Genomic DNA, 20,806 nt, shown 5'->3' on the forward strand with positions numbered 1-20,806 from the left:
AGCTACGTGGTGTGTACTGCCTGTGTCCTCTGCAGTGTGCACCTAAAGCTACGTGGTGTGTACTGCCTGTGTCCTCTGCATTGTACACGTAAAGCTACGTGGTGTGTGTACATCATGTGTCCTCTGCAGTGTGCACCTAAACCTATGTGGTGTGTACTGCCTGTGTCCTCTGCAGTTTGCACCTAAAGCTACGTGGTGTGTGTACTGTCTGTGTCCTCTGCAGTGTGCACCTAAAGCTACGTGGCGTGTACTGACTGTGTCCTCTGCAGTGTGCACCTAAAGCTACGTGGTGTGTGTACTGCCTGTGTCCTCTGCAGTGTGCACCTAAAGCTACGTGGTGTGTACGGCCTGTGTCCTCTGCATTGTGCACCTAAAGCTACGTGGTGTGTGTACATCCTGTGTCCTCTGCAGTGTGCACCTAAAGCTATGTGGCGTGTACTGACTGTGTCCTCTGCAGTGTGCACCTAAAGCTACGTGGTGTGTGTACTGCCTGTGTCCTCTGCACATTGTGCACCTAACGTAAAGCTGGTGTTTCTGATATTTACTCCTAGAAGCAGGGATCTGCTCATATTAATACTACATGCAGGGTATATTGCTGCAAGTACTTTCACGTGGTGTACTCTCTGTGTCCTCTAGAGGCCATTAGTATGTCTGGAAGGACAACAAGGAGAGGCAGAGAGTCACGAGCCGATAAAAGAGGGCAAGTAGGCTCACAGCAGGTACCACTCAGAATGTGCAGGGCAAAACTCACACATGCGCAGTAGGGAACCAGGCTGTGGAGACGCAAGGCTTCACTTCCTGATTCCCTTACTGAAGATGCCGGCACCTGCACCCAGGAGCCGAGGGACAGGAGGACATTGCAGGCGCCCTGGACAGGTAAGTGTCCTTATTTGAAAAGTGAGCAGCTGCTGACTAGGGATGAGCCGAACACCCCCCCGTTCGGTTCGCACCAGAACCTTTGAACGGACTGAACTTTTAATGTGAACATTAGAACCCCATTGAAGTCTGGAACGTTTGAAATCAAAAGAGCTATTTTTAAAGGCTAATATGCAAGTTATTGTCCTAAAACAAGTCTGGGAACCCGGGTCTTGCCCCAGGGGACATGTATCAATGCAAAAAAAAATTTTAAAAACAGAAGTTTTTTCGGGAGCAGTGATTATAATGACGCGTAAAGTGAAAAAAATTGTTTTTTTTTTTAAATAACAAACATGTTATACTTACCTCCACTGTGCAGTTTGTTTTGCACAGAGTGCCCCCGATCCATGTCTTCTGGGGTCCCTCGGCGGCTTTCTCTGGTCCTCCCCGCAATTCGTCACCACAGTCATGCAAGAGCTTGCATGGTGGTCACTAATTGCGGGTGCACTCCTGTGATACAGCGAGCGGCCATAGCCGCTCACTGTATCACTCGGCCCCGCCCCTCGGCACGCCGCGTCACTGGATGTGATTGACCGCAGTGCCAGCCAATGGCTGCGCTGCTCTCAATCCATCCGCTCTAGCCAATCAGCAGCCAGGCTGAGCGGCGAATAGGATATCGGGACCGCGCAGGACTTTCGAGGGGTCAGGTAAGTATAACGGGGGCTGGGGGGGGGGGCCGGCAGCAGCAGATGTTTTTTCACCTTAATGCATAGATTGCATTAAGGTGAAAAAACATTTTCCTTTACATCTCCTTTAAGTAGAATCTGTTTGTAATTTTGAACTTGTACTTTTTTAAAGTGTAGCTCCAGCCCAAAAAAATTAGGATTTCGATTTTTTAGCTTTTCGGAAAACATAGAGAAGGGTTATCACCCCTGTAACATTTGTTTTGCAGTCTGTGCGCATCTGTTCAGAAGATTGCGCCTCACTTTCTGTCCCAATGTCCCAATGTTTTTTTTTTTTTTTGTGAAACAAGGATTGTTGGACAGGAGACACCTCTTACAGAAGAGTATTTCCCTTCCTATGGGTAGATTTCCTCTCACTTCCTGTTGTCTCCTTCCGTTTGCAAGCAGGAGTCATTTGTAAGTTGGATGTTTGAAAGTAGGGGCTTGCCGTATATACTCTTCAGAAATTTGGGCCCTAGGTGTTGTAAGTCAGGGGTCTCAAACTCAAACTGCCTGAGGGTAGGGTGACCAGACATCCCCGGTTTCCAGGGACAGTCCCCGGATTGAGGACACTGTCCCCGGACCAAGTCTGTCCCCAGTTTTGTCCCCAGATTGGATTTGAACAGAGGATGGGGCAATTTCAAAGACAGTCAGTGCAGAATTAATAAATAAATTCTGAATTACATTACATTAATGTTTTTCCATTATCTGTGCCCCTTTCTGATGATCATGTGCTGGTCGGAGCGAAGGGAATATTTATTCAGTTTCGGGTGCCCATTCAGCTTCACTCACATGTTCTTCTGCCTTGGCTCAAGTCCCGGCCAGCCTCCTGCCTGCTTATCTCCTTGCCTTCCCTGTTGGAGTGATCTTCCTCCACTCCCCATCCAGTAGTAGCCGGGGCCCGGAGCGTAAGACTTGACAGGCTGTGAGGCGGGTGGCGGTGTCGATGGGCAGAGAGTCGCTGATTGCCACCATTACTAGTAAAAAAAAAAAGATATGTCCCAGGATTTCATTTTAAAAATCTGGTCACCTTAGTTTAAAGGGGTTGTAAAGGAAAACATTTTTTTTCATAATAAGCATCCTTTACCTGCAGACATTCCTCTTTTCACTTCCTCATTGTTCGTTTTTGCTCAGAAGTTGCTCTATTTCTTCGCTGTTCTGTTCACTTCCTGCTTGTCTGATTTTACTGACCACCGTGACGGGAGGGTTTACTGCGCTGGTCAGTAACGTGCTCACCCCCTCCTGGGAACTACATCTGTGTGGCAGGACGCTCTCTACATGTTAGAGACTTCAAGGAGGTGTGAATTAATGGGTGTGCCGCAATACATAATGGGAAATGTAGTTCTTACATGAACGAGCGATGCAAACCAGGAAGTGAATGAGAGAACAGAAACTAGAATGCCGGAGGTGAAGGAATTTAATAGGTATTTACTCGTTTTTTAACAGAATCATTACACTATTCTGTCTGTCTACCTTGCAGACATTAATTTTAGGCAATTTTTTTTTCCTTTAGTGACCCTTTAAGGTGCTTCCCATTTATTTCAACGGAGAGGGGAGCTTTTGCGGCGCTTTTTTTTTTTTTGGCCCTCCAAAGATGCTGCTCGAAGGAGTTTTTTCACCTCACTGCCAGCACACTTGCCCCAGTGTGAAAGAATTCATTGATTTTGATGGAAATTGGTTTTCGTGAGCTTTCAAGGTGCTTTTCTTTTCTTTTTTTTTTGTGACAAAGCGCTTCAGTGTGAAAGGGCTTAGTGAGTAGTTCCATGTCACAGTCAGGTAGCTAGCTAGCATTGTGTACAATGTAGTCAGCCATGGTGTTCCCTCATCACAGGATTCCCTCAGAGCTGCAGGCCAGGAGAGCCGTGCACAGTGTGCTGAGGGTGTGAGCACTGTGGGGGTGTGTTTGTGTCTAACATGGAGGCCGGCCTTTCACTCATTTCCTCCTCCGCCGCCATTTTGTGTTGGGGAAGCATAGAGAAAGAAGAGTACGAAGAGAGAAGACGGTGAAAACAAGAAAAGCGCCAAAGAGAAGAGAGCCTATCTGTGGTGTCGGAGCCGTTAAGTGACCCTGAGGAGGATTCCCCTGCCGCTTCCATCCGGTGTGCTGCACGGGCGCTGTGAGGCGCCGGAGCCGCTCGGGTTGCGCAGCTCCCGCTCTAGGTAAGAGGCCGCGCTGAAGACGTTCGCGGCTCTATGGCGGGCTGCCTGTGAGAGGGAAATGGGCGCTGGGTGAACATGGCGGAACGGACATTACAGTGGAGGTGACCTCCCATAGTCATTGCTTGGGAAGAGAGGAGATGTGTGCTGGAGACATGTGTACTGCTCACTTCACTAAGATGGCTGAGCTGCTGTACCAGCACTACATGCTTTACTTCACATTTGTCAGGGGGGGGGAACCTTGGTTTCCTCATACAAGTCATCTCCTCAGGAGACATTTTGAAAGTTCATGGTCAGCCTGAAGCTGCTGTTTATATCAAAGAGGCCCTGTCATGTGAAGCGTAAACATGTCAGCTCCCCACCATAGAAGACTCACATGGCATGGGGATGTTCATGAAAAGTTGGACATATGCCAATCAGTTTCTTTCATTCTGCCTGGGAAGTGAATGGGGGAGGGGGGCCGAACAGAGTTCTCCATCCACACTATATAGCAGGGATGGCGGACTCGGTCCGACACACGAACAGTGGCTGCTTCTGATTGGCTACAGCCACAGATAAGACGTCTGTTTTCGCTCAGCTTCTTCGACTTTTCAGTAAGGTTGGAGGCAGAGCACAGGGCCAATCGCTGATAATTTTCTCAGTAACTGGCTGAGATTTATATAGTGTACGGCTAACTTTAAGCAGCAATTAAAAAGAAAAAAAAATGTCCCCCTGCAGGTTATTGCCCTAATGGGCTAGTATGCGCAAACATATTAAGGGTAGACTTGGGGCTCATTTACACTTGTTTCGACTAAAACACACGTTCAGCCCTCGTTCACATTGGAGCGATTTGATGGGACAAGTGGCAGCCTATTGCCGATAATGGCACCGTTCCAACTGGTGCGACTCTGACTTTAATTGGTGCACTGATTTGCAAAAGTCGTTTTTGCTCTATTTGTCGTTTTCAGGGGCGACTTCAATAGACATCTGTGCATGAAGCATCGCAGATGTCTTTAAGTAGCACCTGAAATTGCGCTGACCTGCCACTTTGAAATCACGCTACTGCAAGTGAAGTAGCACGATTTCAAGGTAGCTTCAAGGTGAACCAGGCTTCCACATGCCTCTTTTTTTAAGTGTTTTTGATGCTTCAATGGTGCTTTATGGCCCGTACAGGGGCGGACTGACAACTCATGGGGCCCACGGGCAATAGAAGATTATGGGGCCCCTCTGGCTTACAGATGGCCATTACGCCAGGAGGCAGTGCAGAGGCAGGGCAGCTAAAATCTTGGGATATTCACATTAAAAGCATGTCAGTTTCGGACATATCAGGGACAGATCTAAAAAACACAGATTTTTACATACTGTCCCTGGTTTTACTGAGCATGGCAACCCTGATGGGGCCCCCCAGTGGCATGGGGCCCTCGGGCAGTGCCCGAGTGACTCAATGGTCAGTCCGCCCCTGGGCCCGTATACACAAGATCCGAATATCAGACGAAAACGATCGTCCGAGGAAGAATCGTACGAGTTTCGGATCGTACTTTTCAGAGCCGATCATGACAGTTCATCCGATATTAGATTGGACAAGCACGAAAATTTTCCTTGTACGATGCCAGATCGTACGATTTTCGTTTAGTCAGTACAGTTGTCTTTCCGAAAATACAAATACATTACAACGCAACACATGACATCACTTCCGTTTTCTCTTTTTTTTTTCTGTTGTACGAGAATTTTCGTGACTTTAATAACCTATACAATTTTACTTGCGACTATTAAGCGAAAAAAATCGTACGATCTGTTGTACGGTATTCGGATCGTGTGTACGGAGCGTTGGGGCTTGTTTACACTTGTTTCAAAACAAGGCTTCAGATACGTGTTGTGTGTTTTTTTTTTTTTTAGCTCTAACGCCAATCAAAGCTCCTGTCGCTAAAAAACATGATTAGCTTACAGTCCTGTTTACACCTTGCATTTTCTTTGCTTCTAGTTTGCTTCCAAAATGTTACCCCATGTCGCTTTAGTGGTGCTTCAAAGCCTCCATAGAAGTCTATGGCAAAGCTTGCTTGAAGCACCTGCAGCTTTTGAGAGACTTTAATTCAGCTCTGCAGGCATGAGATATCAACACACACAGCATCTGCCAAGCTTTTAAAGAGCACCACCGAAGCATCAATAACACATCTTAAAAGCATGTTGAAGTGGTAGGCGCTTTAGGGCTTGTTTACACTTACTTCAAAACAGGGCTTCAGACAGGCTTTGTTAACCACTTAAGACCCGGACCATTATGCAGGTTAACCACTTGCTTACTGTGCACATATACCCCCTTCCTGCCCAGGCGAAATTTCAGCTTCCGGCACTGCGTCGCTTTAACTGACAATTGCGCGTTTTTAATTTTTTGCGCTATAAACAAAAATAGAGCGACAATTTTGAATAAAAATCCAATATTTTTTACTTTTTGATATATATATATATATATATATTGCAGATACGTATTCTAATACTTATTAGATTTTTTTTGGTGACTGCGACATTATGGCAGACACATCGGACAATTTTGACACATTTTTGGGACCATTGTCGTTTTCAAAGCGAAAAGTGCTATAAAAATGCACCGATTACTGTGAAAATGACAATTGCAGTTTAAGAGTTAACCACTAGGGGCGCTGTAGGGGTTAAGTGTGACCTCATATGTGTTTCTAACTGTAGGGGGGCGGGGCTGTATGTGTGACGTCAGTTATCGTCTTTCCCTATAACAGGGAACAGATGATCACTGACCTTGCCACAATGAAGAACGGACAAGGTGTGTTTACACACACCTCTCCCCGTTCTTCAGCTCAGGTGACCGATCGCGGGACAACGGCGGCGATTGGGTCCCGCGGTAACGGTGATTCAGAGCGGGTTGCGAGCCCACGGCTGGGCACTTAAAGAGGACGTGCAGGTATGTGCTTGTGCCCAGCCGTGCCATTCTGCCGACGTATATCGGCGTGAAGGGGTCCTTAAGTGGTTAAAGCTCTCTTTACGCCAGTTAGGCGCCATGTATACTGCTGCTGATAAAGCGACATTTAGGAGCAGTTGGGAGGTTTTTTTTTCAACTGCTCCTGAACTTCCCTCTGTTATCTTATCAGTACATGTACACGGGGTCATTTACAGTCGTTTCTAATCAGTTGCATTTAGAGGCTTTTTTTGGAACACAAAAAAATGCATTCAGAAGCGGAGTTTACAGGCATTTTAAGCGCTAAACATACCCCAAAATAAAGTAAAGCTGAATAAAAGACTCAAAGCAATCTTTGTCATAGACTTCTATGGAGGCTTTGAAGCATCACTAAAGCAACACATCATTTTTGAAGCAAAGCATATGCAAGGTGTGAACAGGGCTGTAAGCTAACCATATTTAGTGATAGGAGCTTTAAAAAAGTGAGTCTGAAGGCATGTTTTTGAAGCAAATGTAATTGAGCCCTTACCCTACAAGTGGAGCCCTCCAGTAATGTGGCGTCATGGCTGTAGGAGCATCCATCTTCACTTCTTTCTTCCAGCTTTGCGTTGTGTGGCTATTTGAATGGCCGGGCTGCAGTGATGTGACTCCCATGCATGTGCACAGTAGTCGGCAAGGCGCTCTCTGCGGCACACTCCGTGTTCTGTGGATGCACAAATTGCATTATCAGCTTAAGCGGGTACTTGCTAAAATGGTGCAAGCTCAAGCCATTTTATAGGTGCCTACAGGCAAGACCTTTAATAGTCTTATATGTAGGGTAAAGTCAGATTTTTTTATTATTATTTTAATACCGAGTTTAAGCAAAACGTAAGTAATTTTGTCACTTTTTAAACTGTGCCAGCTTTTAGTGGGTTAGGTCCAATAAGGGTTCATGCCATCTGGAGTTCAGTTTAAAGGGCTATTGAACTCAAAAGCAATCATTTTATTATATAGTGTAGCTTAACAATTCTTAAATGTAGGGACTGCTTTCGTTTTCTTTTTCCTTTATTTTCACCTAGCCAGTAAGGGCTCGTTTACACTAGCGATTGGGAGGCAGTAAAATCTCATGGAGCCACTTTCTTTACTGCCCTTAAACCATTCCCCTTTTGGCGGCTGCTCAGTAACAGGTGGTGTATGCATGCCATGGCAGAAATTATGCCTCTGTCCCGCTTCTGGGGTGGTACCGTCTACTGAGCATGACCCATTCAAGGAGATGGAGCCACGCTGCAACCATTATCGGCTGTGGCGCAGTTGTCCAGTACTAAGGTGGTTAAAACTGGTAGGCAGCTAGTGATTCAATGCCCCCTCACCAACTTTTTGTTGCTCTTTGAAGAGCGTTTAAATGTTTATTGCACAATAAAGCCCAAACTGTCCAGCAAAAGTAGCAGTTAGAGGGTTGTGGAACAGTGTATAAAACTGACAGGGGTGATTAGTGGCCAACTTTTATTTAAAGTGTTACTAAACCCAGGACATATATTCACTATATCTGGTCTCCCACAGAACATGGAAATGCAAATATTTTAGTAAATATAAACTGCTTAATACCTTTTCTCATCAGCAGTCTTGTGACTTCTATCAGTGTTTGGTTAAAGCTTGTAGGAAGAGTTTGCATTCTACTCTGACTGTCCTATGAGGCTGCATGACCCCTGACACTCTGTCTGGACAGTGCTGATTGGCCCTTTGCTGATCACATGCACCCTCAGAAGAAAAACATAAAAACTCTAGCAATACACACCAACCTGAGCATGTGCAGAGTGATTCCAAAGGCTCTGTCTTATCAGCAGATGGATTGGGGACAGTAAAAGAAGGGGAGGATCAGAGAAGACAGGATCAAACGGCCTTTTTATACAATGTGGAGGATTCACTCCTTAGGTTCCACAGTGAGTATAACAAGCATGCTTTACTGCATATACAGACTGATTTTACTGTTATGGGTTTAGTAACTCTTTAAATCTTCCCAAAAGTGGATACAAACTGTTTGCTGCTGCATATAAAGTGTGTGTTGGGAGTTCAGCTTCAATTTGTTAGCCAAGTCCATAAATCTGCTAGTCTAACACTCCCCTCCCCCACACTGACAATGGTGCTGTCCAAAGGTGTCTGCTTTACGACTTCATCCAGAATGCAGATACCCTAAGATGGGATGAATGCTGTGACTGGCAGGATCACCAGGTGAAATAAAGGGGGAAAAAGCCTAAAAAAAAAAATGCAGCCACCACATCCAATGATTGGTTAGCTGAAATACATTAAATGTTTTTTTTTTTGGGTGATGTCTTGAACCAAATTCATAACAAAATGCTGCAATGTGGTAATTGTCGGTACACAGGCGATGCATACATAGTTCTTGTTTCTTACACTTTTACTGTATGGCACTATTGCAGGGCACATTCTTAAAGAAATAGTGATCTATCAAGTGGTAAAAATAATCATTTATTTCACTGTGGAAGTGGTCTTAATGCACACATGTAAATTTTGGGGGCCATTCATTAAAGTGGTTGTAAACTAGAGCTGCACGATTCTGGGAAAAATGAGAATCACGATTCTTTTGCATAAAATGAAGATCACGATTCTCCAAAAAAAAAATTAAAGTTATTTTCAACACAAAACTGAGCTTTTGTGCTTAAATACAGTATATGTAAATCTGACAGACTGTTTACATGTTTCATTTTAAAAGCCGCAGCAAACCTGATGACCTTACATGCTTGCTAATGTGAAAGAACAGCTCTTGACAGCCGCCGGGTGTATCAAGGTGGCTGCTGCACCGGAGCTAGGCCAAAGCCGGGGACATTCCTATGGCCGCACCCGAAAATCGCGGGTCATCCGGCCTGGAGATCGTGGGTGGGGGGGGGTGGATCGAGATCACGATCATTTTGCTATTAATCGTGCTGCTTCATTGTAAACCCTTACATATACCCAGTGAAGTGACTGGCCTCAGGTGATGGAGATGAAAAAAATCCTCCTACATAAGTTGTACCAATTATCTGCAGTCTCTCTTCCGTTCAAAGTGCTGAATTGTAAAGCTTGTCTGAGATTTCAGAAAACGGAGTGGGGAGCTGAAGTTACTCTGCAGAGTTTGGTGAGGAGAGCTGATATGGGGGAAGAGACCCCCTCCACCTAGGAACAGAGCTGAGGCTGTCAATCAGATGGAAGTCACTCCTGTCACCTTTTTTCTCTTGCAGTCAGGAAAACTTGTCAGAAGTGATTCATGCAGATAGCAGAGGAAGGAAGCAGTAGAGAGAAATTACACTTAGTGCTATGTATTGAGACATGTACACACTTTCCAACCACTTTAAGGTCTCTTGCACATTTCTAGATATGTAGTGGTTGGTTGTTTTTGTTTTTTGGCTCTCAAAAGGGGTGCATTGTTTATGGGACAGTTCTCACAGCTTGGTAAAGGTTTGGAGTTAGGTTGGAGTGTAGTAAACTTGCACATACAGTATATGCAAGTACAAATGAGCGTATACATGTAAATTGAAGCACGGGCAGCTAGAAGAGGATAAAGGAGAATTTAATGTGTATAGTTGTGTACAGATGAGGTCTTTACAGAGCATAGCTTGCCTTTTTTCTGCTGGCATGATCCTGCGTTTAAACATCAGTAAGTCATTGGAAGGTCCATATACAAGAGGTCCAATTCATTTGTGACACTTCCTGGTGTTGCCTATTGGAAAAGCCTTGCTTTACACAGGCAGCAAAGGAGTGGTAAAAACATTAAGTTGAACAGCATAATTTTACTGCCCATGTAAAACAACATGCAACCGGAGGGGGTCGTATACGTGCCACAAAGCTTTCCTTTTGTTGTTGACGCAAAATGGATTTGGTATGTTATGTTTGACAGGTGGCACCGCCTGTCAGATTTACCCATTCAAGTCAGTTGTACTGTGCCACAAGCGCAATATTGCAGCATAGTAAATGCATGCAAAAAAATAGCAAGACGGTATCCCTTGAAGTCGCTGCTTTACTGCAAAGGTGCCATAGACCCTGCCACTGGTGTAAACAAGGTCAAAGACCTGTGTCAAATTTATGAAAGCTGTTGGAACTCTATTTTGGCGGCATGTGGCAATCTGATAGTTCTTATGATACTTTTACATTCCGGTGTGACAAATCCATTAAATAAGTTGTAAAGGCAGAAGTTTTTTTTTTATTTGTAGCAGCCTCCTTAGCACCCCTAATTACTTACCTGAGCCCATCTCTCTCCAGCAATGTCCATGAGTGCCTTAGCCATCTGGCACTCTCCTCCTCCTGATTGGCTGAGATACAGCAGCGGTGCCATTGGCTCCTGCGGCTGTCAGTCGGCCAATCAGGGGAAAGAAGGGGGCGGTGCCAGGTTGGGGCTTTGTGTCTGAACTGACACACAAAGTTATGGCTCGGGTGCCCCCATAGCAAGCCATTTGTTGTGGCAGCGAAGAGGGACCTGAGAAGAGGAGGATTCGGGCTGCTCTGTGCAAAACCTACTGGACAGAGGATGTAAGTAATAAATATATATATATTTTTTTAACAAGACTTAACAATCACTTTAAGAAATGCCACCATATCGGTGATTTTAAAAAGTGAAGGAAAATGTGACCTCTTCCATGGTGAAGTAAATTGTCACATGTAAATATTGTGCCACAATCCAAATTCTGTCGCATACGGTATACACCTTGCCAACAATTACATGAATCTCTGTGCAAGAAGTGGCAGCACTTCCTGCACAGATGGGAGACTGATTTCTAATGAGTAACTACGACACTTTTAGGGATTGTGCCCCATCTTTGGGACAATTCTTTGACAAAATGTGCTTTCTAAGTTGCTCTGGAACTGATATTTAATGCGTTCCAATTACTTTTCCAATTTCTCCAAAAAAAACATCTCTATCTGTAAAACTGCCACTTTGCAGGAGAGGTGCTGTAAATTTTCTGTTAGCGTTGTAACAGATTTATATAAATCTTAGGCCCCTTTCACACGAACGGATCGATCGGCCCACCCATTTTTTACACCTGCATCCAGTCCGGTCTGCCAAAAACAGACACATGGGGATATTGTATATATAAATAAAAGGGCCCTTTTTAAAACCGGTGTTTCGTCAGATTAGGCGACCCATCAGAATGCCGTCCCTTGGAAGTTCGCCCTCCCCTTGCTTTCTCTGCCAGTGGGCCAATTAGAAAGTGCAGCAAGCAACCATCTGTGAGGTTAAATACCTTGGAGGACCAGCGCAACGCCAAATGTTACATCCACCCTCCGGTGTTGCTACACCCCGCACTCCTTCACAGTAATACAGTGAGGAGGGGGGGCAAGCAGACATATTACACCCACCAGAGTTGTGCATTTTACACTTATTTTTAACAGTAAACTGAGGTTATATAGTAAAACACAGTACTTAGAACTCCATCTGACTGTTTAGATGTTGAATTTTAAGTACTGTATTTCACTATATAACCTCAGTTTACTGTTTAAGTGTGAAATGCAAAACTCCAGTGGGTGTCGCAATATGTCCGCTTGCCCCCCCCCCCTCCTCACTGTATTACTGTGGAGGAGTGCGGGGTGTAGCAACACCGGAGGGTGGATGTAACATTTGACGTTGCGCTGGTCCTCCAAGGTATTTAACTTCACAGATGGTTGCTTACTGCGCATGCACAAAGTGCGCTGCACTTTCTAATTGGCCTACTGGCAGAGAAAGGAGGGCGAACTTCCAAGGGACGGCGTCGCTGTCTCCTGGAAGTGGGAACATGGACCTTTTAAAAAAGGAAGGAAGCAAATAAGCGGAAGTAACACTTTTGGGTGTGATAGGAGTATTCTAGAAATAATTGAAATAGTGTGAACATCAATATGACTTTGCATGTTGGTCATATACGCTGCAGTATTTTAAAGACCTTAGCTGAGTGCTCTACTTCTTTCTACTCAGCTTTGTGAATGAACAAAGGGTACATGTATTGATGATGCTGTAATTGTGTTTTCTTAAATGAATAATAGAATGATTTTTGAGTTTCTTTAGTGCCATTTACCGCAGCTCAAAAATTCTCCCTGGCTGCAAGAAACTGTTAATGCATAATGTGAATATATTTCCCAGCATGTAGTAATTCTATGCATGTGCTGAGGTGTAAGGCTGGCCAGTCATAACAATCTTCTTATTCAGTTTTCCTTTTAGATTTACCTTCAATTATGTAGTGCAAGCGTATGCCTGATACATAAAAATTGGTTGTTTAGGTTTGACCTCATATTATATGGTTTTGGTAAGTCTAAAGGAAAATTGTATAATGTATGGCCAGCCCAAGGTTTGAGGATATCTGTAGGAGACCAAAAGGAGAAAACACTTTCCAGGACCACCTAGGTTTAAATGAATGTATTCCACTAACTTTGTGTTTTTTTCCTGTAGTTCTAGTATTTTTTTTTTTCCTTTTTCACACTTTTCATGTATACAACTGACGCTTGATGTTTGGGTGCTGGCAATCTTATAGTTTGTCATAACAGTTTATATATTTGCTAGCCAGCTTTCTAGAGAAAATGTGCATAAAATATACAGTAAAACCTTGGTTTGCGAGCATAATTCGTTCCAGAAACATGCTTGTAATCCAAAGCACTTGTATAGCAAAGCATTTTTTTTTTACAGGGCATAAAAGAGAAGAGAGGCACCTTTAAGTGTAGCAAAATGTTGTACCTTCATTAAATGTAACCTTATTGATACACTTGGAGGCTCCTCTCTTCTTTTTTATACTCGGTTGTGACAGGACGCTACTCTTGTATCAAGACAGTGCTTGTATATCAAGGCAAACATTTTAAAAACGTTTTGCTTGTCTTGCAAAATGCTCTCAAACCAAGGTTTTACTGTGTGTGTGTGTGTGTGTATAGAGGCTTGTTAAGTAGAAAAAACATACTCCATGCTATTGTGTACACTAGGGCTGCAACTAACGATTTTCTAATAATCATTTAGTTGGCTGATTATTGTTTCAATTAATCGGATAATAGCCTTTAAAAAAAAAAAATTTGCATTTTAAAAAAATCCAAAATTTGGCCAATTTGTTGTTGGGCAGATTACAAAACATAAATTGCTGCAAAAACACATTACATGCTTTTCTGCAGCTTCTCCATTGAAGTATTTTGAACCAAAAAACAACAACATGGCACTGTTTTGCGTTAAAAAGTCCTTGCCCTTTCCAGCTACGCAACTGCTGGAAAAAAAATCATGGATGTGAACGTGTCCCATTGGGAAACATGTAAATAAACTGTAGTGTGTTTCTGCAAAAAGCACCAAAAAACAGGTGTGACTCCAGGCCTGGTCAGTATTCGCACCATAAGAAGCAGGGACATTTCCCCCCATTTTTGGGGGGGGGGGGGGTGGTGGAAAGTGCGTCTTATGGTGTGAAAAATACGGTACTATAAACACCTATGTACACATAAGAGAACATAGAGGCGCGTTCAGGGGCTGCTCCCAAACTTCAGTTTTGCAGCTGTAGTGTACATGAGGCCTTATATGGGATTGTTTAGCAACTTGCTTGTTTGAGTGTTTAAACCCTGCTTACTATTCTTACGTAAAGTAGTAAACCATTAGACTAGCATGATGCCAAGTGCACATTATTTTTTATTTAATTTTTTTCCGCCAACCTTGAGGGCTTACCAAAAAAAACTGACACCCCAGAAGGGGCTGTTGTATTTGCATTTTGACAGGAGGACACCCCCCCCCCCCCCTCCACCAGAACGTTGATCGGGAGCCAATCATGCCCCTTTCATAGAAGCTCGCCTGACTCCAATACACATGGACCGAATGTCGGCCAAGTTTCTATGGAACCGGCTGATGCCGCCCACATTCGGCCCGTGTGTACTAGGCTTTATATTCGTTTTTACTCCTTAGATTAGGAATTCTTTAGGACTTAAAATAGTGAACACTGGTTTATTAAAATGGCAGGGAGTTGTTGTTCATGTATAGACCCGTTTGTACATATTTCATTTTTATGTCATTATCTCCATCTAATACCATTCATCAAAAGATGCACTTGTTGGGAATGGCAACTAAAAGGAAGAAACCATTTTTAGGTTCACGCTATTGTGTGTTTGCGTGTACGTCACGGGTACAGCATCTCATTTGAATAAGCTGCTTTACCCGTGAGTAAAGAAGTCCAGGAACCTTTTCCAAAAACGTAATGGCACCCCCGTGCAACGTCAAACACGGCATCCTGCGGTTCAGTGCCATTACGTTTTTAGAAAAGGTTCCTGGACTTCTTTACTCACGGGTAAAGCAGCTTATTCAAATGCGATGCAGTGAGTTTTTCCTGCAAGTTAATTATGCACACGTTCCTGACCTCCAGATATGATTTATTCCCTATTAGGCCCTGTTTATATTCTTTTTTTAATACTATTTTTTTTTTTTGGGCATTTTATCTTTTCCAATGTTTTTCCTAAATAGATGACTGCTGAGCTAAATTGATGGTAAACTTTATGGCATTCTTAACCACAATTTTTGAGAATCGTCACACTAGTGGATCACTTGTGGGTCCCTTGTGCTTTTCTTATTGGTGTGATACAGTTTCTGAACAAAAAAAAAAAACAGACTCCTGGTTTGCTGAATTGGGCCTATAGGGATTGTATGTGTGCATCTCCCATACAGGACAGATGTCCCCCATGTTATACCTTTTGGGGTGAGGGGTCCTTGATGTGCAAAAACCTGTCAATTGGAAATAGCCAGCCCTTCGTATTTAGATTCCTATTCTGAAGCAACAATGTTGGGTAATGTGACCGTTCAGTTTTATAGTGGACACTAATCTTAGCAGGGCCTTGTTTACTGTCACTTAACACTCTGATGTCTATGCACTTCCTTACAGCTAGTACTTGATGTAGGGCTAGCTGTTTCCTAGTGACATGGCAGGCTTTTACACTTATGACCTCTGCTTTGCCTTCCTAACAACTTGCTGTTTTTAACGCTGAACTCCAGGGAAATTTTTCAATACGGTTGCAGTGGGGCCTCCCCTGCACTGCAAGGTTCGAATCTTTGTTTTTGCCCCGGGGAAGTTTTTCTTGACCTTATTCCTTGCTCCCCGGCAGCTAGCGCTTGCGCCAGGATGATAATTAATAAATAAACCTCAGCGTCCTAATAAGCACTCTTCCAGCACAAAACAGTAGCACTGTATGTATGTGGCAGCTGCCACGCATATGTGAATGGGAGGCAGCAAATGGTTAAAAATCCTTTTCATTAAATGTAAAAATGGCTTCATGCTAGGCCATAGAGCACTGTTAAAAAAAAAAAAAAAAATCGAACATGAGCAGTTTTCAAATGTAAAAAAACAAATCCCCATTACCTGTCAGTATATACAAGAAAATGCTAGCAGGTAGGTTGCCTTGATAAGTAAAGTTGTTCTTGTGATTGGAAATAATTAAAACTGCTGTGTGTATTGCCAGCAATAGAGTAGTCATACATGTGCTTGTCTATATGTGCCTTTTATATTTTGAAATGCACAAGTGTAAACATTTAATTCTAGTAGATGTGCTTAAAATAGAAGTCTATCCCAAAACTAAAATCCCTGCATCCTATAGACTTCCACAATCTAAAATTAACATATCTAGCCCTGTAAAGAACAAATCGGTATACATAACTTTCTTCTTCCTTTTTTTTTTTTTTTTTTTTTTACCCAAGTGCTCATTGTGAAGATTGTGTACCTGGTTCAGTTGAAATAGCTGAACATAATTTTATTTAGAAAGTGTAGTTTGTAAGCAAGAGGATATTTTATGATTGTGTGATGGTAACCGTTGTGTACACTACTTGTTCTAGAACACCCCCATGTTCCAGTTTTATTTACATTTTAACAATTCAAGTCCAGTGAATAACCTGAAATGGTGCAAAGGAAACTGCCAAAGATGAAAAAGAGTTTAGGTTAACAAAAACTGAAAATAATGTACATTTCGGAGTTATACAAAAAAGCCTTTTTCAGGAAAGTCGTGATGGGTTCACAACAAATTAAGCCTTGGAAGTTTATGCTAACAATTCGTATAGGTTTCCCAAATGTTGATTACTTACAAGCTCTCTGTATAAATGCAGTGTTGAAACACGCAGACCATTATAACCCTTAAAAGCGTAGGTCTTTTCTTTTAGAAAGACCAAGGTGTAAGTGGTACAGTTTCCCACCATCAAAAAGCACTTGTAAACTGGGGGAAACTGACAGGAGGAGGTCTGGCACACCCACAGCCTCAACAAAATCGGAAGACAAGTTTCTGAGATTCAATGGCTCGTGTGGCAGGCCTGAAGCACAACTTAACACTGATCAGACATAAAGCGATTCTAAAGATGAAAGCTTGCAATGGTTTTGCACAAAACATCCCAGATTCTTAGGTCCCCCGTCACGGTTTCTGGCTCCCCTCTCCCCCCCACCTCGCTGAGTGCCGTTATAGAAATCTGGCTTGTATTGGCGCATTCGTGCGTGCTTGCCCGTAGCCAGCTCTGTTTCACCCTGCCAGAAAAAAGGGCCGATGAATCAAAATTTGAGATCTTCGGGTTTATCGGTCAGGGTTTTTGTACGCCGCCGAATAGGTGAATGGGATGATTCCTTGATATGTGATGCCAACTGTCAAACACTGATGAGGAAGTGTAGTGGTCTGGGGCTCTTTTGCTGGATCCAGAGTCGGCGATATACAGAGTGGCACACTGAACCAAAACTATTACCGCAGCACCATGCAATACCCTCTGGAATACGCTTGGTTGATCAGGGGTTTATCCTAAATCAGGATCACCCAGAAGATACCCCCCAGGCTGTGCCAGACTACCTTAGAAAAGAACAAGTTGGTAATCTTTAAATCATGGCATAGCCAGCGCAGTCTCCAGACTCCAACCCCGTGGAAATGGGTTGGGACAGAAGGGTTAAAGCAAAGCAAGCTAGAAGTGCAACACATTTGTGGGAACTTCTGCAACAGTGTTGGGAAGAACTTTTCTAACGGTTATTTGATTTCCTTTGTAGAATGAATGCCATGAGTGTTCAGCTGTTACATTTTTTTTTTCTTTAGCAAATGTAATTTTATTTGTTCTATGCTTTTATTTTCAGAGTACATTGAGACATTGAACCGAGTACATTTCAATAGAAACTGGAAAAATGGGGATGTTCTAAAACTTGTAACTGGTGGTGTATAATGGAACCTTCAGTGGTTTTGTAATTGCTGATTGTATTTAATTCTTTGCACATTTTGTGTTCTATCCACAGTATCTAATTAGACAGCAGAAATTAATTAGGTGGAGCAGCTGTTATGCTAGGGCACAAAGGACCAAATAATTTCAGATAAACAACTCTCTGTACCTTGACAACATTCTATTTCTGTCTTGACAATAATATGCAATCTACCTGACCAAAATTGTGTTGTTAACTGGTTCCTGACCGGCTCACGCAGATATACTGCAGAACAATAGCTCTCCCGGGTGAAATCCTGTACATGTATGGCTTTGTCCAGGAGAGCCACCAGAGGGCGTGCGAGTGCTGCCGGAGGCCCGCTGCACAGCGGGGAATCCGATGTGTGTGTGTGTGTGTGTGTGTGGCTGACGAGCACGATCGCTGCCGGCGATCTGTGTGTTTGTGGGTGCACACACACACAAATCCAGGTGCTGTCAGAGGAGAGAAGACAGATCATGTGTTTCTATAAAGTAGAAACGGCTATCTGTCATCTCTCCTAGTCACTTCCCTCACCAGACAGAACAGTGAGTGAACACACACTTGATTGCCCCCCCCCCCCCCCCCAGTGTTAACCCCTTCCCTGCCAGTGACATTTATACAGTAATCGGTGCATATCTATAGCACTGATCGCTCTATGGTCCCAAAAATGTGTCAAAAGTCTCCTAACTGTTCGTCGCAATACCGCTAAAAATCGCAGATCACCGCCATTACTAGTAAAAAAATAAATAAAAACGCCATAAATCTTTCCCATAGTTTGGTTTGAGCAAAAGTTATGGCATCTACAATCAATATATGCCAATTGCGTTATTTTTTTGGAAAAACAAAGGTAGAATATATATTGGCCTAAACTGATGAAGACTTTTTTTTTTTTTTTTAACGTTTTTGGGGATATGTTTTATAGTAAAAAATATTGTCTTTTTTTCAAAAATGTTTTTATCCTGTTGTCTATAGTGCAAAAAATAAATTAAAACCGCAGAGGTGATCAAATGGCACCAACAGAAATTGCAGCCCATTGTTGGTGTGCAGGGATGTGTGGTGAATGTCATATTCCAGACAACATGCACCTTAACTTGAGGTCTCATCAGATGTGATGAGAGGGAGGAAGAAAGTTTTTTTTTTTTAATTTTTATCCTAGGTGTCAGTGGAAGGAATTATTGTGCCCCATTGTTGGTGTTAGTTGGAAAAATTGCACCCTGTCTTTGGTAGTGGGTAGGAGAATAACACCCCATCATTTGTTTTTGTGGGAGGAATTGTGCCCCGTCGTTTGACAGTGGGTGGACAAATCTCCCGCCAAGGGACTATATCTGGTCCAAGGGCTGCAGTTTGGGGACATGCACTTCAAGTATCTAAGTGCCTTGTATGGTGAATGTCGCATTCTTGGAAATTTTTATTTGAGGTTTACAGGTTTCTCTAAAAGTCACTTTCTGACACTTTTTTGGGAACCAGTGACACTAATACGGTCATTGGCTCTAAAAATATTTACGGTCACTGTACTGTACTGGCTGGGATGGGGTTAAACATCTGGGACAATCAAAGGGTTAACTGTGCCTAACTTGTTTACATAGGCAGATGTTCTATGTTCTGTCTCTTGCTCCCTGATCGGCGAGTGACAGTGGATATCGAGTACCTGACACTTGGCGATCGGCTTCCGCTGTGTATGACCGCAGAAGCGCGATTGCGCGCCTCCTATCCGCAAGTGTTGGATCACGTGTGTGTGATAGGGCTGCAACTAACGATTATTTTCATAATCGGTTAGTTGGCCGATTTTATTGTTTAGATTAATCGGATAATAGCCTTAAAAAAAAAACAATTCGCATTTTTAAATTTTTGTGGGCCAATTTTGTTGTTGGGCAGATTACAAAACACAAATTGCCGCAAAAACACATTACATGCTTCTCTGCAGCTTCTCCATTGAAGTATATTGAACAAAAAAAAAAAAAACTGCACCGTTTTGCGTTAAAAAGTCCTTGCCCTTTCCAAATACGCAGCAGCTGAAAAAAAAAATTCATGGATGTGAACGTGTCCCATAGGAAAACATGTAAATGAACTGTAATGTGTTTCTGCAAAAAACAGAGGTGTGACCCCAGTCCTGAGATGTTTAGTAACATAACGGGGTTAAAAAAAAAGTACAAAAAGAGCAAATCATCGCTACTGTAAGGGGTTCATTTTTTTTTACTGTGGGACAGTGAAAGTAATATTTACAGTAGCGATTTGCTTTTTTGTACTATGAAGGGCTAATTTTAGTTTTTTTTTTTTAACTCCATTATGTTACTGGCTGATTAATTGATTATGAAAATTGTAATCGATTAGTTGTCGATTAATTAGTAGTTTTGGCCCTAGTGTGTGATCAAGTGCACAGGTGCCACCCTGTAGCAGTAAAACTGCTTTTGGGTGGTCTGGAAGTGGTTAGACACAAAAGAAAAGCAGCCGTTAATAAAACGGATGTTTGCTAGTACAACATAAGCAATGCATCTATATTAGATAAATGAGACCACATTGCATAGTAGAGCTGCACGATTCTGGCCAAAATGAGAATCATAATTTTTTTGCTTAGAATGAAGATCACGATTCTCACGGCGTAAAATCTTCTACATTTATACAAAAAAAAATGGGCTAACTTTACTGGCTATTTTTTTTTTTTTTTTTTTTTTTTTTTTTTTTTTTTTAATTCATTAAGGTAATTTTTTCCAAAAAAATTGCATTTAAAGACTGCTGTGCAAATACAGTACAACATAAAATATTGCAACAACCGCCATTTTATTCTCTAGGGTCTCTACTAAAAAAATATATAAGGTTTGGGGGTTCTAAGTAATTTTCTAGCAAAAAAAAAAAATGATTTTAACTTGAAAAGAGCTGTCAGAAAAAGGTTTGGTGTTTAAGTGGTTAAACGTTCCCTAATTTACATACAGAAGTTTATTACTTTGAAGTGATACAATGTTTAGACTTAAAGTGGAGTTCCACCCATTTTTTTATGTTTGTGCTGCATGCCCTAATCTCATAGTGTTCAGAATGGA

At 42.7% G+C, this 20,806-nt stretch overlaps 1 protein-coding gene across 2 annotated transcripts in view; it reads left to right on the forward strand.

Annotated features, from left to right (window-relative positions):
• The first annotated feature begins 3,437 nt into the window (after nt 1-3,437).
• Nucleotides 3,438-20,806, forward strand: part of LOC120937574 (WT1 associated protein) — an 86,593-nt gene continuing 69,224 nt past the window's right edge. Inside the window, exons 1-2 of one of the 2 annotated variants that reach the window (XM_040350912.1) lie at nt 3,438-3,737; nt 8,457-8,555. In XM_040350912.1, coding sequence (XP_040206846.1) covers nt 8,526-8,555 — 30 coding nt within the window. In that variant the 5' untranslated portion in view covers nt 3,438-3,737; nt 8,457-8,525. The remainder of the gene's footprint in view (nt 3,738-8,456; nt 8,556-20,806) is intronic. The other variant, XM_040350913.1, reaches the window with a different exon arrangement.

This window comes from Rana temporaria, chromosome 4 (assembly GCF_905171775.1).
Source record: "Rana temporaria chromosome 4, aRanTem1.1, whole genome shotgun sequence".
Classification (NCBI taxonomy): domain Eukaryota; kingdom Metazoa; phylum Chordata; class Amphibia; order Anura; family Ranidae; genus Rana; species Rana temporaria.